This window comes from Mugil cephalus, chromosome 2 (genome assembly GCF_022458985.1).
Source record: "Mugil cephalus isolate CIBA_MC_2020 chromosome 2, CIBA_Mcephalus_1.1, whole genome shotgun sequence".
Taxonomy (NCBI): Eukaryota; Metazoa; Chordata; class Actinopteri; order Mugiliformes; family Mugilidae; genus Mugil; species Mugil cephalus.
Window position 1 is genome coordinate 21,706,140 of NC_061771.1, and position 26,796 is coordinate 21,732,935.

At 43.6% G+C, this 26,796-nt stretch overlaps 4 protein-coding genes across 5 annotated transcripts in view; 2 read left to right on the top strand and 2 right to left on the bottom strand.

Moving 5' to 3' along the window:
- The window catches only part of LOC125003451 (collagen alpha-1(XI) chain-like), a 39,495-nt gene extending 38,903 nt beyond the window's left edge, over positions 1 to 592 (bottom strand). The window contains exon 1 of the mRNA XM_047577406.1: positions 263 to 592. Within this exon, the coding sequence (XP_047433362.1) occupies positions 263 to 347 (85 nt within the window). The 5' untranslated portion in view covers positions 348 to 592. The remainder of the gene's footprint in view (positions 1 to 262) is intronic.
- Positions 593 to 2,716: 2,124 nt separating this feature from the next.
- LOC125004294 (retinol dehydrogenase 8-like) lies at positions 2,717 to 8,449 on the top strand. The gene is made up of 6 exons (XM_047578799.1): positions 2,717 to 2,919; positions 6,211 to 6,372; positions 6,471 to 6,650; positions 6,872 to 6,965; positions 7,235 to 7,418; positions 7,526 to 8,449. The coding sequence occupies exons 1-6, from the start codon at positions 2,814 to 2,816 to the stop codon at positions 7,751 to 7,753; spliced, it is 954 nt and encodes a 317-aa protein (XP_047434755.1). The 5' UTR covers positions 2,717 to 2,813; the 3' UTR covers positions 7,754 to 8,449.
- Positions 8,450 to 9,353: 904 nt separating this feature from the next.
- Positions 9,354 to 19,713, top strand: palb2 (partner and localizer of BRCA2). Its single transcript, XM_047575786.1, has 13 exons — positions 9,354 to 9,490; positions 9,694 to 9,791; positions 9,886 to 9,945; positions 10,027 to 10,198; positions 10,892 to 12,280; positions 14,310 to 15,466; positions 15,553 to 15,705; positions 16,464 to 16,546; positions 16,670 to 16,819; positions 16,908 to 17,024; positions 18,208 to 18,295; positions 18,916 to 19,121; positions 19,214 to 19,713. Exons 2-13 carry the CDS (start codon positions 9,714 to 9,716, stop codon positions 19,467 to 19,469), a joined length of 3,909 nt encoding a protein of 1,302 aa, XP_047431742.1. The 5' UTR covers positions 9,354 to 9,490; positions 9,694 to 9,713; the 3' UTR covers positions 19,470 to 19,713.
- Positions 19,714 to 20,684: 971 nt separating this feature from the next.
- plk1 (polo-like kinase 1 (Drosophila)) lies at positions 20,685 to 25,805 on the bottom strand. 2 transcript variants are annotated; one of them, XM_047579653.1, is made up of 12 exons: positions 25,545 to 25,805; positions 25,057 to 25,432; positions 24,502 to 24,670; positions 23,641 to 23,785; positions 23,460 to 23,553; positions 23,120 to 23,345; positions 22,962 to 23,004; positions 22,749 to 22,846; positions 22,553 to 22,630; positions 22,047 to 22,201; positions 21,749 to 21,931; positions 20,685 to 21,640 (listed from the first exon to the last, which is right to left on the bottom strand). In XM_047579653.1, the coding sequence occupies exons 2-12, from the start codon at positions 25,417 to 25,419 to the stop codon at positions 21,443 to 21,445; spliced, it is 1,752 nt and encodes a 583-aa protein (XP_047435609.1). In that variant the 5' UTR covers positions 25,420 to 25,432; positions 25,545 to 25,805; the 3' UTR covers positions 20,685 to 21,442. The 2 variants fall into 2 exon arrangements, with proteins under 2 accessions (XP_047435609.1, XP_047435608.1); XM_047579652.1 differs by having other exon boundaries at positions 25,057 to 25,804.
- Positions 25,806 to 26,796: the final 991 nt, after the last annotated feature.

Below are 26,796 nucleotides of genomic sequence, written 5' to 3' on the forward strand. Positions count from 1 at the left end.
GGAAACAAATATTTCAGGCGGTTAAGCAGGAAAGGGCTGGGAGAAGACTTTTGCGGTGCAGAGTGGGGAGTCTTTAAGAGTTGACCTTTCAAGAGGCACAATGATAAGGCTCAGCTGACGATGACATTCAAATCTGTCTCTGTGGCACCTGGAGGACAGGTGGCGACAAGTGATGTGGCACGGTTAGAGGAAGGAATTAAAGGTTTAATCAAGAGAGACTTAAATTAGATGCATATAATAAACTGGTTATGTGTCAGCCTACCTGCTCTCGAGGTGTAAAAGGACGTGACAAGCAGCAGCAGCAGCAGCAGCAGACATGTCTCTCTCACTGGGCTCCATCGATCCATCGTGTTGCATTTGAAGCTATGGATGCAGCTGCCAGTAATTCCTTCGCGGCTCCCCCCGGTTAATTAAGAAAAGAGCGCGCACGCACAGGAGGATGCACAAGGACTCAACAAATGACGGGGCGACGCTCGGCAGCCCGCGGTCCGCCCTGCTCGCTGCTCTGAGTGGATGGAGGAGGACGACGGGGCAGCGTGGAGGAATAAAAACTGACAGGCAAAGGTGTTTTTTCTGCTTCACCCGCAGACAACTTTCCTCACTTTCTCTCCCCTCCCCTCCCCTCACCGGGGAGACCCCTCCCTCCTTCCTTCCCTCCCTCCCTCCCTGCAGCTTTTTCAGTTGCTGCTTCAAAGCTCTTGAATTGTCTTCCGTCCCACATTAAGTCCAATATCTCTTTTTTTTCCCCTCGTGCTTTTAGTTCATTCACAGGCTACATCTGTCTGGTCCAACCTAAACTGATTTTTTTTTTTTTTACTCCTGTTGAATGTTACCCACTGTAATATTGTATTTTTATTTTATTGTTTCATTGTATCATTACTGTTCCTCTGAATTATTGGCTTTTACTTGTATGGAGGCAGATGTCTCCTCTGACTGGAAAACTTTGGGTCAACCTCTGTTGTTTTTAAACGTGCTCCGTAAATAAAGTGACTTGACTTGACTCACAGGCGCGTGGGGCCGTGCGCGTGCCATTATTAGCGTTAGCATCACCGCTGCTTGAGTGATTTAAGGGGCTGGAGTGTGACGTCTCCATCTGCTCTCTGACTGTCTTCAATGCGCGTGCCCGTTCACAACGTGCGCACGAGTCACAGTGAGTCGCGGGCACGAGCACACGTGCGTTTTTGTTTTAAACCTGCAACAACAACAACAACAACAACAAAAACTTAAAGTTTCTCTCCGTAGGATGCGCTAATACAAAACATCCACCATAATTGCAGGGAGCGCTCGTGCCACGTGCGTTCACTTGTCTCCCACTTACACGAATGCGCGCGCGCGCACACACAGGCAGACACACACAGGCAGACACACACACAGCATGCTAGGACAGGACAGCGGTGCTGCCCAACTAATAAAAATATGCTGCTGCAGATTCCAAATTCCAGTGCCTGTCTGTCTTTGCCCACCACTCTCTTCAAACACACACCAGACTCTTCATATGCGCACAATTAAAAAGGAAAAAAAAAAAAAGCAACGCTCTCACTGACTTCAGTTTTAAACGTGTGTCCTTCTTTACCTCTAATGTGGAAACGTAAAAGCTCAGCGGGAGGTCAAGAGGCAGATGTTTAGGAGATGTTTATGGGTGAAACAGAATCCGAGCCCAGTGCATGCACACACATGCATAATGCTCGTCGCCGTCCCGCTTCAACATTTACATTAGCCCCTGCTGTCAAGGAAGACATTTGTTCACCCCTTTTCTTTTCAGAGAAGAGCAGCACCTAAGCCATATTTGGTGAACTAGTGATGCATAACTACCCTCGACCTTGCAAGATCTCGCAATCTTGCACAAATGGCGTTTTTGTGAATGTACGACGGAGCGGAGACATGGACACACTCGGGATATTCTGCAGATACTTAAGCGTAGCCTATCAGATTTAAAATCATTTGTACGTTGTGTGTAATTATTACGAGTTATTGCTTTGGTAACAGCTCTGTTTTGTCAAGTTTAATTTAAAAACTCACATGACTTTTTTTTTCTTAAGATTCCAGGCATATTTCCAAAGCCCCTGCCTCCTGCTTCAGGTGGGTTGTCTTAAACCTATGACTGGAAACTGGTTGTGTGTTGAAGTGTATGTGTGTGTGTTTTGTTTTATGAAATAGCAGGGGCCAGGTGTCATGGAATATTGGTTTTGTGGGCCTGTTTTGTCACTGTGGGGCCCTTAAACGTATTAAGACTTGGTCTTAGGGTAAAGGTTACAATGAGGTTAACGGTTTTGTGGTTTGTGTGTGAAATAAAAAAGAAAGGAAGGTAGTTTCATCTATTCACAGCTCACACTTGCCTTAACTATACATTGTTCTAACTCTGTTAAAAGTTTAAAAATACTATACTATAAAATAAATTACATCCTCATGTTTGAATAAACCATATTTGTCTTTTTCAATGGATCCAATTGGCCACTGGGTGGCGCCAAATCTCTTTGAACAGGCCGCAATCAACTGTATAAACTTCTATTTATTTTTTTAATTTACACTATCGGGGACGTAGCTGACCAAAAAAACCCGAAACTCAGATCAGAGAATTTAAATTTCTAACTATAAGTGACATTTTTCTTTTCACTGCTACGCTACTACCAGAGGGCCGACCAGTTAGGTAATCCCGGCCTTGTTGCGCCCTGTCCATGTGACTCCCCCCTTCTCTCTCTCTCCCTCTCTGTGTCTCTGTATTATCCTCTTACGGTGGCTTTCACCCCACATCAACACTCATCCTGCAAAGCTGCTTGCCTGCCAGTGTCTCAGTTTGCTAACACAGCGGAGCCATGGCGAGTCCCGGACAGAAAGTGGTGCTGATCACCGGCTGCTCCTCGGGCATCGGCCTGAGGATGGCCGTGATGCTGGCCAATGACGAGCAAAAGCGCTACCACGGTAAGTTCATTGGTGAATGGGGGGAGATTTTAGCATTTGTTTGAGAACTGCGTGTGAACTGTTTACCCTGCAGATCATTTAAAATAAAATCATGTAGATTGCCTAAAATAAATGAATAAGTAACATGACAACCTGAATATATTTCTCCTTTAGTCAGTTTTCTTCTTCTACGTTGTGCACATAAGATGATTAGACCATGACCAGAGCGTAAGAGTGTTACATATACATGATTATGTATACTGCAGACTAAAACAAGAAGCAATTAGCTGATTTCTATCTAAAGCCACGGTGCTGTTTGTAGTTGAAACCTGCAACATTTAAAAAGAACCTAAAACCAAAGAGTGAATTTAACCGGTGGGAATCAGACTCCCACAGATGTGTGACCGACTATTACCGAAAGGAAACCTGCAGTCTCCTCACACGGAGGTCAGAGGTCACACTTAACTTTCTTAAGGACAGCAGAACGAAGTCCATAAGCTCAATCAGGATGTAGGACACGTATCCTTAACTAACACCAGAGACACCAGTTATATATTTTTTTTCTCAGTTATTATTGTTTAGCTGTCAAGACAAAAAGAAGGAAAGATGGCCGTGTTTTGTAGCAATACTCTACTCTACTAGTTGTATTGCGTTGTACCGACATGTTCCTATTATTTTGACAATTTTTAGTCAGTGGGCTCGATTTAATAACAGAAACAGTTTAACAGCACCACAGACTACATCAGCTAGGAAGCTGTGGTTTAGTGAAGGACTGTTATATTACAATGCATTTGCTTTTCACTGACTTTACAATGACAGAAACTACACATTAGTTTAAGAAAATGGGTCCAGTTGCTGATAAACTCACAGTCCCTTGCACAAAAAAAAAAAAAAACATTTACAAAACCGATCTTAAATAACTGATCCTCACACAGTTTGTCAAGTTTTAGTACATTAAAATCGGGTCGACCATATCCGACAGCAACTGAGGGTGTCTGTCCTCCTCTGACGGCTTCCTCCTTCCCACGGCCCATCTGTTACATCCAGCACCAAATCCTCCTCCACAATCAGTTTAAAGTTCTATCTTTAAAAGAAGAAAAACAAACAACGACAACACAATTTTAAATAAATGCTATTCTTCACCAGGTCGTCTAGCCCTTCGCTTCTAAAAATAAACCTTACATCACAGCTAACCGTTACGCAAACCATGCTGCTGTGTTTTGGAAAATATGAATGCATCAGCCTCTGTGAATTGTTGAAGCTGCAGAAAATCTGTTCATTTCCACGCAATGATAGTTTAACATTGACAGAAAATAATGCAGACTCTGCAGAATGCATGCATTTTAAAACTGCACAGGGTGTTTTTGTTTCTCTGCATAAGAAAAAAAAAAAATCTGGCAGCTTACTGCAGCACTGCAGCCTACACACATATAGTTACATGTGTCTGATCCAAACTTAGCCTTTAGTCAGCCTTAAGACACCTGACAATAGGCAAAAGCTGCAGCACAGCCTCTCCCGGGCTAAGTACGGCCCAGCTTGAAGATCTCCATTGTGCATGGCCGGCTGGAGGGAGCTATTCCTGGAGCAGGCAGGTGACGTGAACTTCACAACAACACTAATAGTGTGTAAACTGGTTGGTGTAACAGGGCTTTTCATGACCACAGAGAGCTGCTTAAGACTTATCTTCAATAAACTATCTTTAGGATACGTTTTTCCACTGTTATTGAGCAGCCATGGTTTGTGTCGGGAAAGTGATGAGCACGGTTTCCTCTGTTTTCATCTAACATTCTTTGACTCATTGACAATATTTGCGTTGTACCTCACTCACACTTCCTGAGGAACTGTACTCTCTTCTTTCCATGTGCTAAATGTGCACAAATGCAGGATCAGTCGTGATGGCAAATCTAAATACTCGCCTTATATGCGCAAAAAAATGACAGAAAATGCATCAATGTCCTACCAGCTTCAGAACATCATTCTGATTATTATTATTATTTTTTACATACAATAGACACATATCAAGTTCCTGAACAAACACAATGTTTTTGTGTATCTTGTGTCAGACTGCATACAGCCTGAGCCAGTGAACTCAGTTTGACACTGGTTATGTTGTCTTTGTCTAACCGCATCTACTGGGCAAGTTTCCTAATATTCAGTAGAGTCAGCAGCCTGAAGGGAATAGTATTGGAACTGCAGGAAGGGAAGGGAGCATTAAATCCATTCACACTTGGACGCTGTCCATGGGAAAATAAAGAACGTAATTATAATCATTTGATTTAGCAACAATACCTGCACGCAGGTAAAAATGTCGAGACAAAGATTTGACTGGGGTTAAAGTACACAAACTTTATTGGCTCAAGGGAACATTGACAGTATTTGCTGAGTAAGTGTTGCTATTCATTCCCTGGTTGTGAACTCAGCCTCAGATTACTGATGTCATCATCTGCAACTTTGCAGAAGACATCTTCAGTTATTCTAAAATGTATAAACTTAACGTAGAAACAAATCTACGACGGCAAACTAAAACACAAGATACAGCTGATTATATACACATTCGCTTTTCAAGTAAAAGTTCTGACGTGATGAAGGCACTGGATAAACATTTCTGATGATTTATCCTCTCAGGAATGTGAATGTCTGTATTAAATGAACTTTAAGCATTGTTTTTTTTTTTTTTTTTTTTAAAGTTGCATCAATGAAAATCTAAACAGTGGAAGAAATTTGGGGAACCACAGTTGCGTACATCCTGCGGGGACCATGAAAGTCAGCATAAAACATATGGAAAAAGTGGACATTATGACAGCTCCTCAAAAGTGAAGCCAAAGCAAGTAGAGCGCCCCCTGGTGTCTGGCTGCAGTATAGGCCATAAGCTCCGCCTCCTCCATGTTGGTGGATGTGAATTTGGTTAAACTAAACTTACTCAAGTAGGAAAATTATTTTGTCAAGAATGCTGCCTGTCAGTTTAGGTTGTTAATATAATGCTGGTGTATTTTTAAGCCTCCATATTTGTGGGACGTTTAGGTTTAGTTAGCTATTTGACACCATAAAAACAGAATGTGGCATTATGACAACTGACAGGTACTTGGACAGGCCATCGATAACATTGCTTCACTCTTGCAAGATGGCACCACCAATATCCCTGGGAAACTAGAATTGGTTTGACTCATAAACGTAAGCAGGGCTGTTTCAAGACCCCCACATATGTTCAAAAACCGCTGTTCTCATCCTCTGAGGAACTTCAATTTCTACACAAAATGTTATGGCATGGGGCTAGGAATCGATCATTTTCCAATGGTTACCTCTCTGTTACAGTAATAGCCACAATGCGTGATCTGAAACGCAAAGACAAGCTGGTGGAAGCTGCCGGGGAAGCGTATGGGAAAACTCTCTCTCTGGCCGTACTGGACGTCTGCAACGATGAGTCCGTCAAACAGTGCATCAATGGCATCAAAGATCGTCACGTGGACGTCCTCAGTGAGTAAAGTCAAAACATCTCGTCATCAAACTGTCTAAAATCGATCCTAATTACACACTTTTTTTTCTTTTTTTCTGCACTTCGCTCCTCGTTCCAGTCAACAACGCAGGTATCGGCCTGGTGGGTCCCCTGGAGAGCATCCCCATTGAAGAGATGAAGAAGGTTTTTGAGACCAATTTCTTCGGGGTGATCCGCATGATCAAGGAGGTGATGCCTGATATGAAGAAAAGGAAAGGCGGACACATCATTGTGGTCAGCAGCGTGATGGGACTGCAAGGTGAGCAGGGACGGAGGGACGGAGGTGTGGAAGCAGAGGGGGCGGAGTGGGGCGTTTAATGGCACAAGGAGAAATTAAAGGTTTTCCAGCTTCTTTCTGACGGATGAGTGGGTGGATGATGGACAAACGGCCGTGTGGATGGATGAAGGTGCTTTAAATACTAGCGTCTGTCTCCTCAAACAAGAAGTGGGCTTAGTAGTGTGCTGTGTTTTTTTTTCCAGGAGTGGTATTTAATGACGTATACGCAGCTTCCAAGTTTGCCATGGAGGGTTTTTGTGAGAGTCTGGCCGTTCAACTCTTGAAGTTTAACGTCACGTGAGTGTCACTAATGCCATGTCCTGTTTACCTCTGTCATTAAAGCCACAAACGAGTGACAAATTAAAGGATTATCTTACTTTAACTGAGATTAACATTAAAATGTCAAATGCTTTCAAAGTAATTAGTCCAGGATTCATGAATCCTGTCTCATAATCTGTGTCGTTTATCTTTTTTCATTACGTGTTTGTTTGTTTGCTGTGGAAATCTTCCCTTTAACCTTGTGTTTGAGTGTCAGTTTTATCATATTCCCTCTTCTCTCTCTTCAGACTGTCGATGATTGAGCCGGGCCCAGTGCACACAGAATTTGAAGCAAAGATGATTCAGGATGTGAAAAAGAAGGAGTACCCTGGAGCCGATCCTGACACGGTGCATTACTTCAAGAATGTCTACCTTCCTTCTTCTGTTGACATCTTTGAGGCGCTGGGACAAACGCCTGATGACATTGCCAGAGTGAGTTGACAGGTGGCGTGTGTCTGATCTCTCTGGCTGCATCATTGATTAATCCTCTAATCCTGCCAATTGTGTGTCTTATCATCTTCATCTTCCCGGTTCCTCAGTGCACCAAGAAAGTGATTGAGGCGAGCAGCCCGCGTTTCCGTAACCTGACCAACCCGCTGTACACACCGATCGTGGCGCTGAAATACGCCGATGAAACCGGAGGCCTGTCCGTCCACGCCTTCTACCACATGCTTTTTAACCTGGGCTCTATAATGCACGTCAGCATGACCGCCATGAAGTACCTCACCTGTGGATGTCTGAGGAGCAGGACTATTTCACCTAACTAGAAACTAGAAATGTTTTGTGCATTTGGTGGGAACACAAACTCACAATAGAGCTCAGTTAAGATTACACAACACTGCCTGAAGTCATGTAGCTTGGTCACAACACTCAGATCTCAGATCCTATCATCCATTATCTCATCTTACTCATCACTTTCCCTTTTGTACATATGGAGTATTTATTGTTACGATCAGTCTTCTCTGTGTTCTTGTGTATAACATCGTAGATTATTAATATATAGTCCAGCGTTCAAAGACTACAGGTGTATGTTAAGGTTTGTTATCCTACCCAGAGTGCCAAATGAGTAGGGTATGCATGTATGAGGCAACAAAGTGAAGACTCGTGTCATTATTTGGTTTCCAGCATTGTCATTTCAGACAGTGTGAAATTCGATTTAGAAAAAAAAGGTAAGAAAGAATGTCTACACTTTGTTGATTTGGGGCCAGTGCATCTAAATATTTACATTTTCCAAATGCTGGTACTGTACTGGAACTATTTTGGCATGGAAAGTGTAATTTATGCCAACTGAAAATGTATGAGTGCTTAGAAAACTTTTCAGCAAACATGCAAAATACGATTATACATATTGTATAATACTACCATATTGATACATGTACTGACAGTTGCTTTTATTTATTAAATTATCTGTAATTATCTGTAAATGCATCAAAACAAAAATAAATAAAAGAAAGTCGTGTGGATATTTTTGTAAGTTTATGCACCAAACTGTCTCATTAAAAGGAAAATTCAAATGATGAAACTTTAGCACTTACATAGAAAATAAATAATTTCTTATATGGAAGGTATTTAAGTTAGCGATGCAGGTTTTGTCTGTAAGATTTTCTTTGACTAACTCTTTCTATTTATGTCTCAGTTTTATTATGTGACTCAGTAGGCAGATAGCTAGCTAACATTAAACACTGCTAACCTTATTCCAATGCACACAACACTGTCTTCATGGAAGCCATTGATTCACTGATTATATTCTAATTTAAGCTAAATGTGACTTTGTCTGTTTAAATATTAAGCTTTACAAAAAAATACAAAAAAAAAAAGACTTTTGGTTTCTCTGAATTCATTTGACACGTTTAATGGTTAATATCTACCTTAAACATTTGATAATCACATAGCTTTAAACATAAATGTCAAGTCAGTACGTTGTTATATGTTTTACACGTGGATGTATTATGAGTGAATGAATGAATGCTTTATTTCGAACATGTAACAAAAAAACAGGAAGAAGCCTCACGCTCATTTAATGCTACCCCTTCTCAATTTAACATCTACGTCCTGTGTGTTTGTTTTTCTCTTCTCCTTTTTGTCGTCTTCTTTTCCCCTTTTCACATGCTCATAAATATATAGATTTTGCATATTCCGCCCCCATCCACCCCCCACAAACAAATTATATACCCCCTCTTTTTTTTAAAAAAAAAAAAAAGGTTTTGAATGTTACCTACTGTACAAGTAGGTTCTTTATTGGTTTATTCAGAATTTGCGTACGTGATTTCATATTATGGGGAAAGTATAAAGCAAAACGTTTACGTATTTCAGTGTGAACAGGAAGTTTTGTATTTACCTCTGCGCCGATCGAGTACTCTGGGTTTCCACTGCTCGTGTCTGTTCGCGTCGCGGGAAATTTGAACTAAATCGATACCCGCACGATCGAACATCAAAATAAAGCTTCCTCGGCGGAGTCGAGGAGGCTTCGTGGGAAAAAAAAGAGTCATGTGTCATATTAAGAGGTGAGTTACACGCTCAACATGCACACCCGACTGTTAATATTTCCGTGTGTTTTCTGCTATAAAGGTTATGAGAGTAACTTTAAGTCGGAACTGTTAGCCCGCTAGCGCGTGTAGGCTAATGTTTGGAGTAAACACTGATAGAAACGTAACTAATGACTGTCAACCCTGCTAAGGCTACATGTAAACCTTGCACTGTGTGTCAGGAGTGTGTAGAGTGAGCAGGATGGAGGTCGGTGTGGGAGATATTCTGCACTGTGAGGAGAAGCTGAGGAGCACACTACACTCCGACGATAAGGAGAAGGTAACTTTACATGTGTCAACACACCTCACCTAGATATAATGCTGCCCTGCACCTTTCTTAATTTAATTTGACATCTGCTGATGTGTCTTTGCAGCTTCGCAGGAAGTTGGCACAGTTACAAAGGGAATATCTCAGGACAGCCCAGAGACTGCAGGTGACACACACACACTCTTGTCAATGAGCTTTGAAAAGTAAAATGTAGCTGTGTCTCAACCTCATGTTCATCTGACAACAGCGTGCTGAGCGTTTGGACGCAGTGCGGAAACATGTGAGGAAGAAGATCGCTCTGCAGACCCACCAGGACCAGAGAGGTCCAGAGGCCACATCTGTTCCCTGTGTGAACCCCCTGGATCCACTGACACTGAACACCAGCTCTGCAGAAACCTCAGGCTTAGCTCACACTGAAGGTCAGTCTGCAGTGATGCAACTCTTATGCCTACACAGAAATCAGACAACTTAATATTTGATCACTGCAGTAGTGTTACAGCGTATACACTGATCAGGCATAACATTATGTAGGTCATCTTTGTGCCTCTGAAACAGTTTCAACTGACGGTAGAATGGACATGGGTCTTCTGAGGGTGTCCTGTGTGGCAACACAATGTTGTTAGTGTGGCCTTTTGCCTCTGTGGACAGCCACAACTCGTCATGCAGAGGGTGAGAGGGATTGTCCAGTATTGCACAGATTTTGTCCTTCACCCTCCTCTCAGCCAGTGTTTCCACACAGATCCCACAGATACTTGATCAGTTTGGGATCTAGTGAATCTGGAGGCCAAGTCAACAACTTGTGCTGTTCAGTATGTTTTTTTTTTAGTTGTTCCAAACCTGCTTTTGTGTGTTGTGTGCCTGTGTCAGGCTGTGTCGTTGCTATGGGGTGGGGGTGTCTGGTCTGGTCTAGGTGGGTGGTGCATGTCTAAGTAACATCCACATGAATACCAGGTCTGAAAGTTTCCCAGCAGAACATTGAAGTGTCACAAGATGGTCGTTATTTTGTGGCTGATCGGTGCATGATTTGTCAGGATACACTGTTGTAACTGAGATGAGCAGGAAATGCTTTCCTGTGCAAATTATAAATCACAAATTATCTGATGTTTTACCAGGTCCAGCTGATTCTGAACAACTCAGGAGGAGCCAAGTGGTCACATTTCAACTCCCGTCTGCTGCTGCTTCTTACCCACAAACCCCAGATCACAGCCTTCATGCAAACCAAGGTTACAGACCCAGTCCCACCCTGAGCCTCAGGTCACGGCGCAGCCGCCTACGCTGCGAAAGGAGGAGCGTTGAGGCTGAGAGAATAACAGACAACGATGAGAAAGGACCGGACCAGAGTGGGAGGGTGGACACCACTGGAGCAACAGAACAGGAGGAAGAGGAGGAGGAGGAGGAGGATGTGAAGTCAGAAGCAACAAACGTGAACAAATGTGTCGAGTTAGTTTCGGACACAGAGTCTGACTCTCCCTCTCTGCTGCTTTCACACTGGAGCGCACATGGATACTCTGACACAGGAGGTGTAAAGGGAAAGGAGATCCAACAGCAAGAACAAAGAGCAAAAGAAACGGAGTTGAGAGTTGCTGAAGAGAAAAAAGAGTCAACATCTGCATTAACCACTGAAGAAAGGGAACAAGATAAAAATGGTAGAGAGCTGAGTGAAATGAAAATATGTGAAGAGAATAGTAATGAAGATGGCAATAAAGAAAATGCAGGAGAGAAAATAGAAAGTGGAAAAAATCAGGATGATAAAACAGATCTAAAAGAAGACGGGAGCGGGAACGCGGGGGATGGAAAAGCCGGGAGCCTCCTGGACTCTTGTACATTAGTGGAAGGACTACTTTTCCCAGCGGAGTACTACGTTCGCACAACGAGGCGTATGACACTTTCACAGAGCCAGCCTGACATGCAGGCCGTCATACTCTCCCAGCTGAGCTTAGGACGGCGCCGCAGGAGTCGGGGCCGCGGCCGAGGACGAGGATCTGACAGGAACTCACACACCAGCCAAAGCTCAGATCAGCGCACAGAGACAGATTTCTCCTCTCCGACGTCTGCGGATCCTCTTGAAACACCGCACTGCCCCAGCTCCAGTGAGATTTCAGATCGCACCTCGTCTTGTCGGATGAACTCAGACACTTGCTTTTCTCCTGCGGTCACACCCGCTCGTCCAGCCAGAGGCAGGAGGAGGAAGAGAGGGAGGGGCAGAGGGAGGCCTCAGACACCACGACCCCCTCTGGGTCTAGACCCTCATCAGCTCGACCGTACGCCGACCTCACATCACCCCCAACACACCTGCACCCCGCTCTCTTCCTCCCACTCTCTACATGATGAACCTCCAGGTGAGAGAGCTCCAGCTGAGTCCATTGACGCCGCTGCTCTCCATCTTTCTACTGAAGTTAACAGAGCACCGTCCAACTCGGCCTCTGGACACGTGGAGAAGGTGTTTCCCATCTTTCTGAAGAGCAACGACTGCAGCACCAGATCCCCACAGACGAACAGAAGTAAGACTTGTGTATTAATGTATATTAGTGTGTGTCAAAGCTTTTGATACAGTGCAATGTTTGGATTTAGTAGGATAATGGCAGCCTGGTGTAGGCAGACTCGGTTCTTATCAGAATATGAGTCTGATAATGCGTCTTTCAGATTACATTATGGGGATAAAAATGTGGATCAGGTATTTTTAAATTCTGACAGTATCACAGTATTATTATTATTATTTTTTCATGCATAATCACGTATTCACAACATTAATTTACTGGTTGAGAGAGGAACTAATGCAGTAGATTGACTAAGGATGGACTATTTTACGAGATGATGAGTAAATATTGTAGAATAATCCCACACTAGTAGTAAAGCAGGTTTGCATGGCTTCGTGTTGGCACTGACTACTGATGTGTTAATCTGGGAACATTTAGACAATTACTATTCATTTATTTTCACATATTTAAACTCACTATGTCTGTAATGTTAATAGCAGCGCAACCAGCTACCGTAATAATTGTAGTCAGTGCGCAACATATTTGTTCTCATTCATAAAAAGCTAAAACTGGGGACACTTTCAGGGACAGCTATAGCCGGGGGGGACAGGTCATCCAGAACTGGGACCCAGAAATCTGGGACGTCTATGTCATCAATTACACCAGTATGCCGGTATATTAAAAAAAAATATCATAACAAAAAAAAATAAATAAATACTGGTATTCGGTGTGAACCAGAACCACTCAGCCCTAATCAGAGCTATGAAAAACTACATCAGTGTTACAGTCTGAGAAATGTGCGTCACCTGCCAGGTCTTTGCCAGAGCACGATTAGATGCTAGTTGAGCTATTTCAGACCAACCGTCCAAGCTAAGATAATGGTATCATATATAATTTAATTCAAGTGAATGTCCTGGTTTCACTCTTAATAACTCTTTGCCTGGATTGTCATTGTCTTTGTGTAGCTTCTGGCTCATTGATCCCTCACACAACACTTTGCATCAGAGGCCACGAGCTATTAAAACCAAGTGAGAGTCGCTGTTGTGTTGACGGGTCGACTGAACTGAAACACGATCGCGTCAGTTCATGATAGGGCAAAGTGTTCGAGATGATTAAATGGTGTGTGATAAATATCTCATGAGGGTTTGTATGAGCTGGCGCCGCACAAACTAAAGCTGTAGTTCACTCTGCAGTGATGCTGGTCCAAGTCCAGTAAAAAGTGAAAAAAGGTTTAAAATACACTTTCTTTTTTTTATATAATGTCTCATTTTACTCTGAAATAAAAGCATAGACCAAATAAACAGAAGTAAAAAAAAATCAATATATAACCCAAAATATATTCTGAATTTAGGATGATTTAACATGTGAACACACTTTTGAGATTCTTTCTTTCTAAAATGAAAACAAATATTTTTTGGGGAGTTCTTCCCAATTTTGCGGCAGAAGTTCCCAGAAACGTGTGGCACTTGTAGAGTGCTTTGCTTTCACTCAGTGTTGTCAGACGCACCATAATTATTATGATGGTACAATAATATCACCCTGTGTACGATCAGTAACTACAAATAATCCCATAATGTATAATAATTTGACCCCTTTATTACTTCATTACTTCATTACACAATCAGTGCTATTTATTAAACTACTTGTGATCTAGGTAACGTTCCTGAGCAACGTCAACTCAAGTACGTACGATGATTTTCCTTAAAATGAGATAATTTGTTATTTCCCATCTCGCAACACACCTTCACTCTTCTGTCCAGTTCATCATAAAAACCAGCTCTGTGGGGTTAAAGTCTAGAGACTGGTCCACTTCATGTTGTCAATCTTTCCATCTTGTTTTTATCCTGAGGTAGATCAAGTTTAACGTGGACTAAAGTTTCTGGTCATTATCTCGCTGACCAACTATACCAGAGGATACTGGTGATGTTTTCAGCAAGATAAATGAAAATGTAGACAGTTTTCATCATAAAACTGCTGTGTGAGTGTTGTAATGGTGCGATGAACCGTGAGGTCACATTGATTCAGTCTCACATTGTATTTTCGTGTCCCTCAGGCTCATCCAGCTGGAGGTCTCTGCTCCTGCCGTCCTCCCCGCTGCCTCTGCTCCCCCTCCCCTCCCCGTCCCCTTCTGGCCTCCTGTCCAAGAGCAGCCTGATGAACTTGGACACCCACCAAGACTTTCATCTCCCCGACGACCAGTTCGCCTCCCTGAAGCTGCTCAAGCTCCGTCAGGCCGCCCTGGGTTCAGGAGTCGAGCATTTACTGTCGCCGTCTTACAACACGCGCAGCAGCATGAGGCGGTTTGAGTCTCTCTGCAGCAGCAGTGAAGCGGCGACGCCTGCTCCTCTCCCACTCAGCCTCACCCCCACAATCTCAAATTCACCGCGTCCTGTTGAAGAACGACAAGCTGGTTCAGAGCACACGCTTAGAGATCAATCACAGGGGCGGCCTTTAAGCGAAGAGCCGCCTGGAGAGAGTGAAAACCTCGAAGTGGAGACTCACTCCAGCTGTGACTGTGGAGCTCAGAGCAGCAGCTTCACAGACAAACCAGCAGGTGATTCTATCAGCGGACGCTCGGATAAAAATAAAACGAAACCGACTGCACCTGAAACAGAGGATCAGAGAAACCTTCGAGGCGACGCTCTCATTAAGACTCTCGACTTTGATCGCCCTCTGCAGGTGATGCCGTGTAACGACGGCTCTGTTTTACCTGCGAAGGAGGAATCTCCTAAAAAATCCTCTCAGACCGAAGCTATTATTTCCCCCGATGCACCGATTGAAAATCAGACCGATTATTCACCGCAGCGCGCCCTCCGCTCTCAGCTGCTCAGATCTCCTGTGGTCACCCCTCGCCTTCCCTCGTGCACTCAGACCTCCAGCCCCGTGCTGCCCTCTCTGGGCCTCACCCCCTACGCTGGCCCCCTGACCTCCTCCCCCTCCGCCCCTTCTCTCAACCTGCCTCCCCCTCACAGCCCATCGACGCAAGCTCTCTCTCCTCCCGCGCTCTCACCGTGTCCGTCCATCGCTTATCTCCCTCCTACCCCTCCTCCTCCTCCTCCTCCTCCTTCTCCTCCTTCGTCTGAGGCAACAGGTGATCACAGAGCTGAACCCTCCGGGTGTTACCTGCAGGGCTCAGGTGAGGAGGGGTTGGGCCTGAAAACACAGGAGAGGGGAGAGGAACCCACGATGAGGAGCACACACACGCTGAAGGTAAAACTTGTCGTGATTAACGTTGTCGGTCTTTTTGCTGGGTTTGAGGGAACCACCACCCTGTGTGTGTGTGTGTTTTTTTTCAGGCTGCGGCTGGGGGACGCCTGGTGGACGCCTGCTGTCTGCCCGGGTCCTCGGGGGGTTTGTGCGTGGCAGCAGCAGGAAAGTGGGCTGTGTGTCTCTGGAGTCAGACGCCAGCGTCCGACTGGAGCCTAACGCACACCTGGACCTTCAACGAGGCAGGTTTCACTCCCCGTACGCCGATCAGCCATAACATTAGGACCACCGACAGGAGAGCTGAATAACGTTGACCGTCCAGTGACAATATACGTGTATGCGTGTTGATGTTACTTAGATGAGGGAGGCACAAGGGAGAATATTAGGAAGACTTTTTATTTTTTAATTTTTTTTAATTTAGAGTTTAGACTTCATTGTCTTCACAGCACTGTCTCCAAACAACAAAGTCCACTACAGTGCAGCACAGAACAAGACACACATTTGAAAACAGTATTTAACATTCAGTCCAGTTCACTCGAGGCCGTTTGTTAATAGCAGCTCTTTTTCCTAAAGCCAGTCCTTCTGTAGCTCAGCGCTCTATGTCTCTGCCCTGAGGGGAGTGGGGTGAAGTGGATGTTTAGTGGGTGTTTAGTGGGTGTGTGATGCTCTGCTCTGTTGCGGTTGTGAAGCGTGTAATGAACATGTTGTTGAGATCTGTTGGATTTTGTGTGGGGAGATTATTCTGGAAGCTGTGGTGGTTGCACCTTTAACAGATAGAAGCAGCAGCAGCAGGTGGAAGAGAACAGGAGTTTGGATTGAATCATAGTTTTATACAGAAGCGGTTTTAAGTTTGCATATGGCCGACAGTCTTTGGTGGCTCCTCCACCTCTAGAAACGTGGTCATAATGTTATGTTGAAGTAGAGTTGAATCTAATCTGGACCAGTCAGATATAACAGTGAATCAGCGATGGACTCTTACTCTTAATGTGTGTGTTTGCAGCCAGTGATCAGTGTGTTTCCCGTCCCGGACGCTGCTGGCCTGATGTGTGTGGCTCTGGGTCAGCTGGAGATCAGAGAAGTGAGGCGAGTACAGTGTTGTTTATTTAAGTGTTGCCTCCAGAAACAAGCTCCCGGTGTTTGCACCCTTCAGTGATTCAGAAATCGAACCTGGATGTATTTACATGTTTTTGTTATTTTTGCACGCAGGATGCTGTCGTGCTCCAGCTTCGCGCAGACGCTTTTCCGCGAGGGGGTCGTCCAGGCCGTCGTGGGCGTTTCCAAGTCCAGAGTGGTGACCTCCTCCCACTCGGCCACGGGCTCCATCCTGCAGGCGTTCACGCTGTCAGACACCAGCAGGTGACACGTTGTATCTGTCGTCTCTCGTGTGTCCTGATACGGTTCACGGCCTCTCAGTGGTGTCTCACATCTCTCCTCTCCCTCTCAGCTCGCCGAGCTCTCAGGTCCTCGCGTCTCCTGACGTCTGCGTCGGGTCCCTCGCTCCGGTGGACAGACTTCCTGACGCTCTCATCGGCACAGACGAGGCTGGACACCTGTTCTTGTGGTCAGTGCCGAGGTCATCGGATCATTAGTCAGAAATAGTTTCACACTCAGAGCCATATATTAGAGAGTCTGACCAACTCAGATCATAGACGCCATGTTTGCTACATCAGAGAGAAGATTCTACAGTGTTACCCTATGGGGCGGATGTTGAAATATATGTGTTATTTCCACCATTAACGGACCTATAAATGTTATTACCAACGTCTGTCAATATGTAAAAGGACCTCACTTAAATATCCCAGCGTCTACATACTTTAAATATCTTAAATGAGCCTGTAAAATGTTTTGTAGCCCAATCACCTCATCAGTCATGGAGCTGTGTTTACCTTCTCCTCAGTCTCTGTGTCCATTAGTGTTGAAAGTTTGAAATTACTCACTACTTCACTATTATTACTAATAATTATAAATAGTCAGAAATAGTTAAAATCAAACTAGTCTTGCTGCTATTTAGTAGCACAATAGACATAATAACTTTTGTAGTAACCGAGGTAAAGTTACCTGTCAATTAAATTTGTCTATCTGCATGGACATAAACACACATGAGTTTCACAGTAGATATGACGATAGCTGCTTTTAGCCTCTAGATAACTAGCTAGCATAAGGCTAACATAAGACTTGGTTAACTTCAAACTTCATTCATTTGTAAAGCGGTGTTGGACGTTTTTGAGATCAAGGTTCACATTAATGATGGTATGACTTTATTTTTCCTGTCTTAACAAACGTCAAAGAGACAAATTGATACTCACCTCATATAATAAGGAGAAATCATTTGACGTCCAGTTCTTCCTTTTAATCTTCTGCTCCCATAACTTTCTCTGTTTTTCGTTCACTGTGTTTTCTGTGTTTTCCTGATCCTGTGGCATATTTTAACTTTTAATCCAACTTCATTCTCTGTTATTGCCACTTCTCTATCTGTGAATATTGGTTAGATGTATCTAACATGGCGCCCATGAAACACGTGACCAGCTCTGAACCAATCAGCATAAAGGGACAGCTCAGACAGTCTCTAATATACAGCTGTGTTCATACCTTGTTTCTGCTGCCCCCTCGTGACACAAATAATCTGCTGCATGTTTAAACGTACAGAACTAAAAGAGATAAATAATTATAATAATCTTAATAATGACTTGATCATCCGCCCTGCTGCTGTTTACTATCAACTTCTTTTCTTGTGTTTCTTACAGGAACTTAAACTCCGGACAGCTGCTGTGTAGAGTCCTCCTCGGAGACAATTTGTGTCACACAGCCTGTCTCAGAGGATACTCCTACTGCGTAAGTAACAAATCTGTAGCTGCACCACTCAGTAGAGCAGTGGTCTTCAATGTTTTTCAGGCCAAGGACCCCCAATCAGTGGGAAACCCCTACCTATTATTTGTGTTCTATATTAAACTCTGCTTAGTGCTATTTATAAATACACATCATTATTATCATTTTGCATTCAATATTAAGCTATTCACATAATACACAGATTCAAATTTTTTTATTTCAAACATGTGCAACAGTAGGGTGGCCGTGCAACTGCAGTAAACAGAAACATACCTGACACAATAGTAGTATACAGAGTTATAGTCATAAAGAAAATAAATACCTTAGGTCCTTTGGCTAATTGCAAGGAATCTGTCAGAGTTAGTGCGTAATATGCGTCTTAATACAGACTTTTAGATTGTGATGTTGAGACAAAATATGTTGGATTCATGTTAATGTGTATTTAAAGAATATTAAATGTGTGGGGTAAAATAAAAAAAAATATATAAAAATGTCTAATCAACCAAAGATTTTGCAATCCACCCCCTGCTGCAGTACTTCCATGAAACCCCTAGGGGTCGCAGACGCCCTCTTGCAGACCTATGCTGTAGAAGACTTGACTCTTGTGTTTCTGTGTGTGTCTGCAGGGCGTGTTGTTTGTCCTGCTGCAGCATCAGTTTCTAAGCTCCTTGGAGGAAGAAGAAAAAGAAGAAAAACTAAAATGCGGGGAGTTTTTAGAGGAGGAGAAGAAGAAGAAGAAGAAGACTTTGTTCTCCTTGGTCGCCATTAACCCTCTGAGCGGGAAATCCGTCCTGGCCACACGGCTGCATCCACCCAAAGCCTGGTCCGGGAGGTGAGCTGGGGTCTGGGGCAGGGGGGACAGTGGTGGTGGAGGAGGCGTCTCTGTGCGGACATGTCTTCACGTGTGTCTCCGTGTCCCCGCAGGCTGTGTGAAGCCGACGCCAGCCGCTCCAGAGTGGTGGGCCTGAGTCAGAGCGGCTGTGTCTGCGTGTGGGAGCTCGGGCGTCCGGGGGCTTCACGGATGCTGTGGGCTCCTGAGAGCGAAGGGTGGCAGCTGGCCAGATGGGGGGGAGACACGCTGGTGACGGGACATCACAACGGAGACGTTACTCTACACTGCTTTCACACTTTTAATACCGGCGACACAAAGATACAACATCGTACTCAGCTGGAGTTTTAGTTGATCCTGTTGCTGGCGTACGGTTGAGTCTTTTTTACCGGTGAGGTCACTGTACGGCAAAAACACAGGCATTCATGTAAAGTCACTTTAAAAAAAATAACATTTTTATTTTAACTCCGTGTTTTTAGTCGGCTGTAACACCAGTGTGTTAGACCAGCTTTGTGTTTTATTACGGTCGCTGTTTGGACTGTTCTTTGACATATTTAAATAAAAAGACTGATATCTTTTACAAGTTTACATAAAATGGATGTGAATTGTGTTGTTTTTTTATTTTTTACATCATTCCACCATTACTCAGTATGATTTAAATCAGGGGTCTTTTCAGACCAAGGACCCCAAACTGATGGAGAGATTAAGATTATTATATTTGTCACATATTAAACTTGGCCTAATGCTATTAATAAATATACATTATTATATTTACACAGTTGACAGATAAAGAAAATAACTGACAGATTCAAGTTTTAATTTTACCTGGGGACTGAATAGGCTCTTGGCCAATTGCCTTGTCTGACAAGAGTCAGTTTGTAATATGCAGCCTCGTGATTGGCTCAGCAGTGATGGGGGCGGGGCCTACTACCAGTGACGTACTGACTGAAAGAACGTCTTCTACCTTCACTAAAATATATTGGATTCATGTTAAAGTGTAGTATTTAAAGGAATGAAATTTGTGGGGGGAAATTTATATATATATATATATAGCATCATAAATGATGGGGAAAGCATCATTTAAAAAAAAATATATATATATATATAAATCATTTAAAAAAATATATATATATATTAAATGAAGACCTATGATTTAAATGATGCTTTCCCATTTAATCAGCCATTCACCAAATGATCTTTTCCTAATGCACCTGCACCTTTTCTCAGCTACAGCACTGAAATATTGAGCTACTTGCATTTCACATTTCATAATGTCACCAATGTTGATACAAAGTCATTTTGTATTTCAAAAAGGAAACGAAAAACACATGTTGCAACATCACTTTAATCATCATACATACAGTCTTTACATTATACTGTATAGTTTTATATAGTTTGATTACTTGTAATTAAAGCAAACTACTAAATCTGAAATTTGAAGAAATCAGTCTTACTCAAAAAATCCTTGCGGGCCACATGTTAATGCACCTCAGTAACTTCAGTAATAAGGAACACAAAATACAATCTTACAGAACAGTCACTTCATCAAACATGAACTCAAGTCAGTTTCTGTGTTCAAGAGAATCTTTATTTAAACTTGGGTAAAATTAATCCATCTTTACAACATGTATGCATATTCAACAGTACGTACAAATCTGTACATCTTGTTGAAAACGACATCCAATATAAACATTTAAAAAAAAAAAAGAAAAGAGAAGAGTAAAAAGTAACTACAGGAAGAATGTACATGATGAAGATGTATTAACATGGTCCATTTCTCCACATACAAGCCAGATAAAAGAGACGTACTAGAGAAAGCAGACCAGAGAAGCTCTCATCCGTCCACACACAAACACACACAATCACACTCCGTCCAGTCAGCTTCACGAGTAAAAGGAAAACTGATACGTGAACAAACGACAAACGAGAAGCAGAGAGGATCTTTGAGGACCGTTCCAACGTGAAGATGATTCGTCTGAACAAAGGGGAACCTCATCTTTACTTTCATTTGAACAAACATGGTCGACACCGTGTGCTGTGATGCCAGTGATTCAGCCGGCTGATGTGTCAGAGTCGGCTTCATCAAGAAAGTTAAGAGAAACAGAGCTGGAGTGAGCTTATATTAACAGCAGGAAGATAAAATAAAACAAAAACAGTGTCTGAGTGACTGAACGTTTGTGTACAAAGATTTTCATAGTAGTTAAAAAAATAATTATGCCGCAACTCTTCAATAAAATAACAAGAGCATTTAAAGGTCTGCCCCATCCTGACAGGTGGAAAGAAGAAGAAGGTTGGCGAGTTAAAGACCGGAGGGACAAGCCGGTCTAATGTGCAGCCGCGGTGGACGACTTGCTGTCCAACAGTTTCTCCACCATGAGCTTGGCGTAACGAATGCGGCTGAGCAGCTCCTTGCTGCAGCCGAACTCATCCAGCAGAGAAAGCTTGTAGGTGCGGAACTCCCGCTTCTCGTCGATGTAGGTGACGGCGCCCATCAGCGGACACAGGATCAGCTTGGTGTGGTCCTGGCGAGCGGAGTTAACAGAAACATACGTTAAAAGTTTTGTTATTGTTAAACTGTGAATTTAAATAAAAACACGACAGTGGTGGTGGTGACGTGGCACATGTCGCACCTGGAAAAAGTTTATCTGAACGGTGCCGTTGGTGAGGTGCAGGACGATGGCGCTCTTCGTTCTGAACCAGAGGGAGAGGTAGGGCAGTCGCGCCAGCTCGTCCCCGTCCCGGCGAGCCATGTTGGCTCCGGCCTTCAGCAGGTGCTCACTCATGTAGTTGCGGAAATATTTCAGCAATGTGATCTGCGTGTGGGTGGAAGAGGGAACAAATGTCACTTGGTACGACAACACCATTGAGAAGCATCTTAAATTATCCTGAAAAACAAGCGATGGTAGAAGATGAGGTTTAGCTCCTGACCTTCTTGGTGAGGGCCGAAGGGAAGGAGCGTACGCTCAGGTAGGATTCGGCCGCCGTCTTGTCGATGTACTGCAGACTGTCTCCGTCGGTGTACATGATCAGTCGAGTGTAATCGTTGAACAGAACGCCCACGCTGTTATCACAGAGCTGGTAGCCTGGAATACACATTTAAAAATCAGGATCACGGTTTCTATTTTTCCCCCACAAACCAGGATTCATTCTTAGCAGGAGAAAAACTAAAAAGACTCAATGGTGCTCTCTGGTGGACAAGATGTGTAATGGCAGCGCTATTTCTAAACTACCTTTAATGTTTCTCTACAGCAACTTCTTGTCATTTTCATCAGATATTAGTTCATATTCTGCATGTTCACCAACCCACTTCAATAAAGAAGCTAAACTCGTGTATTCAGATCAAACTAAATGGACAAATTTACAGCACTAATTCCAAAGAGGAGGAGTAGGAGGTGATGGTGCTTCAAAAGACTGATGCAGAATCCAATGCTTACCCAATCCATATTTATCAGAGTAGTCCACCCATTTGCTGATCCAGAAGATGGGGATACATGCAGGATCCTCTGCTTCTTCTATAGATACAAAAAGACGACAAAATATTTATATGCAATACAGACAAAAGCTCAAAGACCATCAAAACCTCTCCCAAAAGTAAAACGCTGATTTAAATTGAGCCGCTCGTGCACTCACCTTGGCGGATGACGGCCTTCTCTGAGGGTTTGGCTGCAATGATACTGTTGAGCTGCTGGAGCAGGTCTTTCAGGTGGCACTCTGATGGTTCAGGCTCCCTACACACACACAAAATCCACAAACATTTAGCGACACTCATCAAAACCAGTGTCTCATATTGGCTTTTTGCCAAACTTCAGTTGCGTCTGACACAATCAGTGTCAGTCATCTCACCTTTGCCCGGGCTCGTCCTTCACATCCACCCTCTCCGTTCCAGCTGGAAAGAGAAACCCACATCATCAACACTCTTGAAAGTGAAACATATCTAGTATTCTACAGGCCTGTACAGGTTTATTTGGCGAGTCGCAGTGAGACATTGCTGAGATAATCACCCTTGTTGTTTATAGCAGTCAGGGGGCGTCTCTGGCTGAGCTCAGTAGCGGTCGAGGGGGCGATGGAGAAACGCGGCGGCACAGTGAGGCAGGTCGTGGGCAGACGTATGGGGATGTAGCCGGACGTGAAAAACTCATCCACTTGCAGGTCAGCAATAGTCGGCCTCTGGGAAGGGTCGGGGGACAGCATCCTCTTGATGAGAGAGGACGCAACGGGGCTGATGTTCTGTAGACAAGAGTTATGAATTCAGGTTAAGCGACAAGTGAGGGGCAACTTTTAAATTTAAATAAATGTACACACACTATGAGTTCAAATGAATACTGTGTGTGTCTAACTTACCCAGGGGATGGTGTAGCTGTTTTTCTTGATGCGGTTATAGGTGTCCTTCAGACAGGAGGTCTCGAAGGGAGGTTTACCCACCAGCAGCGTGTACCTGTGGAAAGAACGGAGACTGTGACCGAGCTGAACGGTGGGGGACAGGGCTTCGTCCGGGTCGTGACTTGTGGGCTTTCACACTTACAGTATGCACCCAAGGGACCAGACGTCCACTTCGTAGCTGTGGCCTTTCTTACAAAGCACTTCAGGAGCAATGTAGTTGGGCGTACCGCACAGGGTCTTCTTCCGCTCGCCGTCAAACTCGATCTTAGTGGCCAAACCAAAGTCCCCTAGACAAGAAAGAGGAGATGTGTTTTTATACGAGTTTGTATAAATTAATAATCAGATTCTCTATACATTTACAAATAAGCTGACTTGGAGATGAATCAAATTTTTCCCCCACAACAGCCAAAAATATTGGTTATGGTTTCTACAATTAGAATTTTAATTTACTGTTTCAACCCGAGTATCTCTTTATACCTGTTCTTACCAGACTTGCTCCTCCATTGATCAGATTATACTGCATGTGCTATTTTTGGTTAATGTTTTTAACTACTGAGCTCTTCCAACCCAGAAAAACAAGCAGCACAAACTAAGCCTTATATCATTTGTTGGACTGTTTGGGTTATTTACTACATCTCATCCAACCTCCAGGGGTTCTTGTTTTTTGTTTGTTTGTTTTTTTATTATTATATATACCTCTTAGTCCTAATCTTTATGCTTCAAACTAGTCTATTCATTTATCTTTGCTTGTCTTGCCTGGATAAATTGTAAATGAGACTCGATACGAGTTCAAATAAAAAGGCTTGATTAGCATGTGTGGTTAGTCCCGATGAGACATTTTCCGAAGTCATCCAGGATGTGCGAGCCACTGCTGATGTGAGGACTAAGGCTGAGTCATATCGTTTGACGGTAAACCAACAGGTTTGTTTGTGAGCTCCGACATTTTATTGTCCCTGCTCGGTTATGACACGGGGACCTGAGTCAAGCTTCCCAGTCGGATTACCTATCTTGACTTCCATGTCGTCGTTGAGGAAGATGTTGCCCAGCTTCAGGTCTCTGTGGATGACTTTGTTGTTGTGCAGGTAGTGGACACCCTTGAGCAAATGGCTCATGTAGTAGCGAGCCTCGGGCTCGGTGACAGCCTTACGGCGCTTGTGCAGCTCCAGCAGAGACTGAATAAGGGGAAAAATAAAAATAAAAATTATTAGTAGTTATATTATCAAGGAATTAGAAACTGATTCAGCTAAACTCATTGGTTTAAAGCTAAAAGGTGGCAGAGAAGAGTGGCAGGCACAAGAAAGGAGACCTATCACCATTCAAACATTACTGGAGGGAGGGGACAGTTACTCCAGAGCAAATATTTATACATTTTTTTTAAGGGATTACCATGGTACTGAAAAAAACAATGCCTACCTCATGTGTTTTAGCATTTCTCTAATCACGTTCAAAAGTCCATTGGCTTTTCGAGCAATTTAAGCCTCTCACGCACGAAAAAAACCGAGGCGACCGAGCAACTAACCGTCGGCCATCGGGAAGCATTTCTTCTGTGTATACTCACCCTTCTCCTGCAGATTTCCAGGACGACAAACACAAAGTCGTCGTCCTCGAAGAAGCCGTGGAAGCCCACGATGTTGGCGTGGTGGAGACTTTTGTGAATGGCGATCTCCGAGGTCATCTTCTCCCGCTGGTGCTGCTTCAGGATCAGGGACTTGGGCACGATTTTGCCTGCGAAGACCTGCTTGGTTTCCACGTCCGTGATTTCGTAGCATTTCGCGAAGCCACCTTTCCCGAGGAATCTGCCCCGCGTGTACTTTCTCATGGTGCGGGGGTCAACCAAAATGTCCGGGATCTCCTTGAGAGGGGCCGACTTCGGGTCGACGTGTGCTGGCGGGTTCGCCGGTTTTGCAATGCCAGCACTCATTTTGGACTAAGTGCTGTTCGGCGTGTTTTTAAAAAGGAAAAAAAAAAACGCGTAAAAAGGTTCCTCAGTGGTTGAGTTGTGGATAACAGCTTCAAAAGGGTCAAACTATTGTTCACCCTACCTACCTCAACCGACGTTACTCAAGCCTCAGAGACTAGTCCCATACACGTCTGAATTTAAATCAAAACTAACGTTAACAACCTCTGGACGCGAACGTTATCTTAACATTTGGTTGAATAATATAAAATTCCCTGCATGCGGATGTCGAAATTTAAAAAAATAACCCGAGGTGGACATAAAATGAGTCGCTGCTCTCTCCCTCGGTGGCTGCAGCGTTGCCCGTTCTGCCTTTTGACAACAGTCACAGGACAAGTTTAAAATGCTGCCTCCGGTAGAAACGGCGCTCTCTGATTGGTCCGCTCGATTTGAATTCCGAGGCATTGCCGCAAAGCACCCTGGGAAGTTCGATGCAAAAATAGCCAATCGCTGAGCGAGTAGCCCGCGCTCCGCGTTGTGATTGGCTGATTCGCGATTCGTGACGTGCTCACGGGAAATGTAGTCGCAGTGGGATTTAATGCCTGTGAACAGAAACAAAAAATGCCAGTCAACAACTTTTGGAACACGAGTACGTTACAGGTCGCGGATTTAAAATCCTGATTTAAATCAGGATCAGAATTTATTGTCATTGTACAGCAGCACGACGAAAATTAAAAGCTTAACCTTTTAAAGTACACATCACGTAGCAAAACAAGACATTAAACAATAAGCAATCGGTGCCACCATTCAGAATTCAATAGTTAATGAATTATCCTCAGTATAGAGTTGGAATATATAAAGTAAAAGCGCAAGTGAATTGAGATACACTAACATAAGTAATAGTGTTACATAAGAATTTAAGAACTTGTCACTGTCAAACAATATATCTATTGGCAGTTAGTGCATGTTTTCATCAAGCTGAGATAAAAGCAGTTTCTGTTTGTCTGTTTGTTCTGGTTTTAATGCATCTATAGCCCCACCCAGAGGGCAGTAAATTGAACAGATGATGGCCGGGGTGCAAACTGTCTAATATCTGTTTGAGCAGCAGGAGTCCAGTGAGGGGAGAGAGCAGCCTGCAGTGTTGATCAGTCCCTGTAGGCAGAAGTGAAAGTTAGGCCATCATCAGTGGTCAGGAAACAGAGACCAAGTGAACATTTTCCTTGTGTTTTTTATAGCTTTACTCTACTACTATTATTATTGAATGAATTGTGTTTTGTCTTTGATAGCTTTCAGGTTTTTCCTGATAAAACCTTGTGTTTGTCAGGGAATAATCCAGCCAGCCACTGTGTAGAAAATGGCTGAAATTAAATGCACGTCAAAGAAAAACTACAAAATACCAGC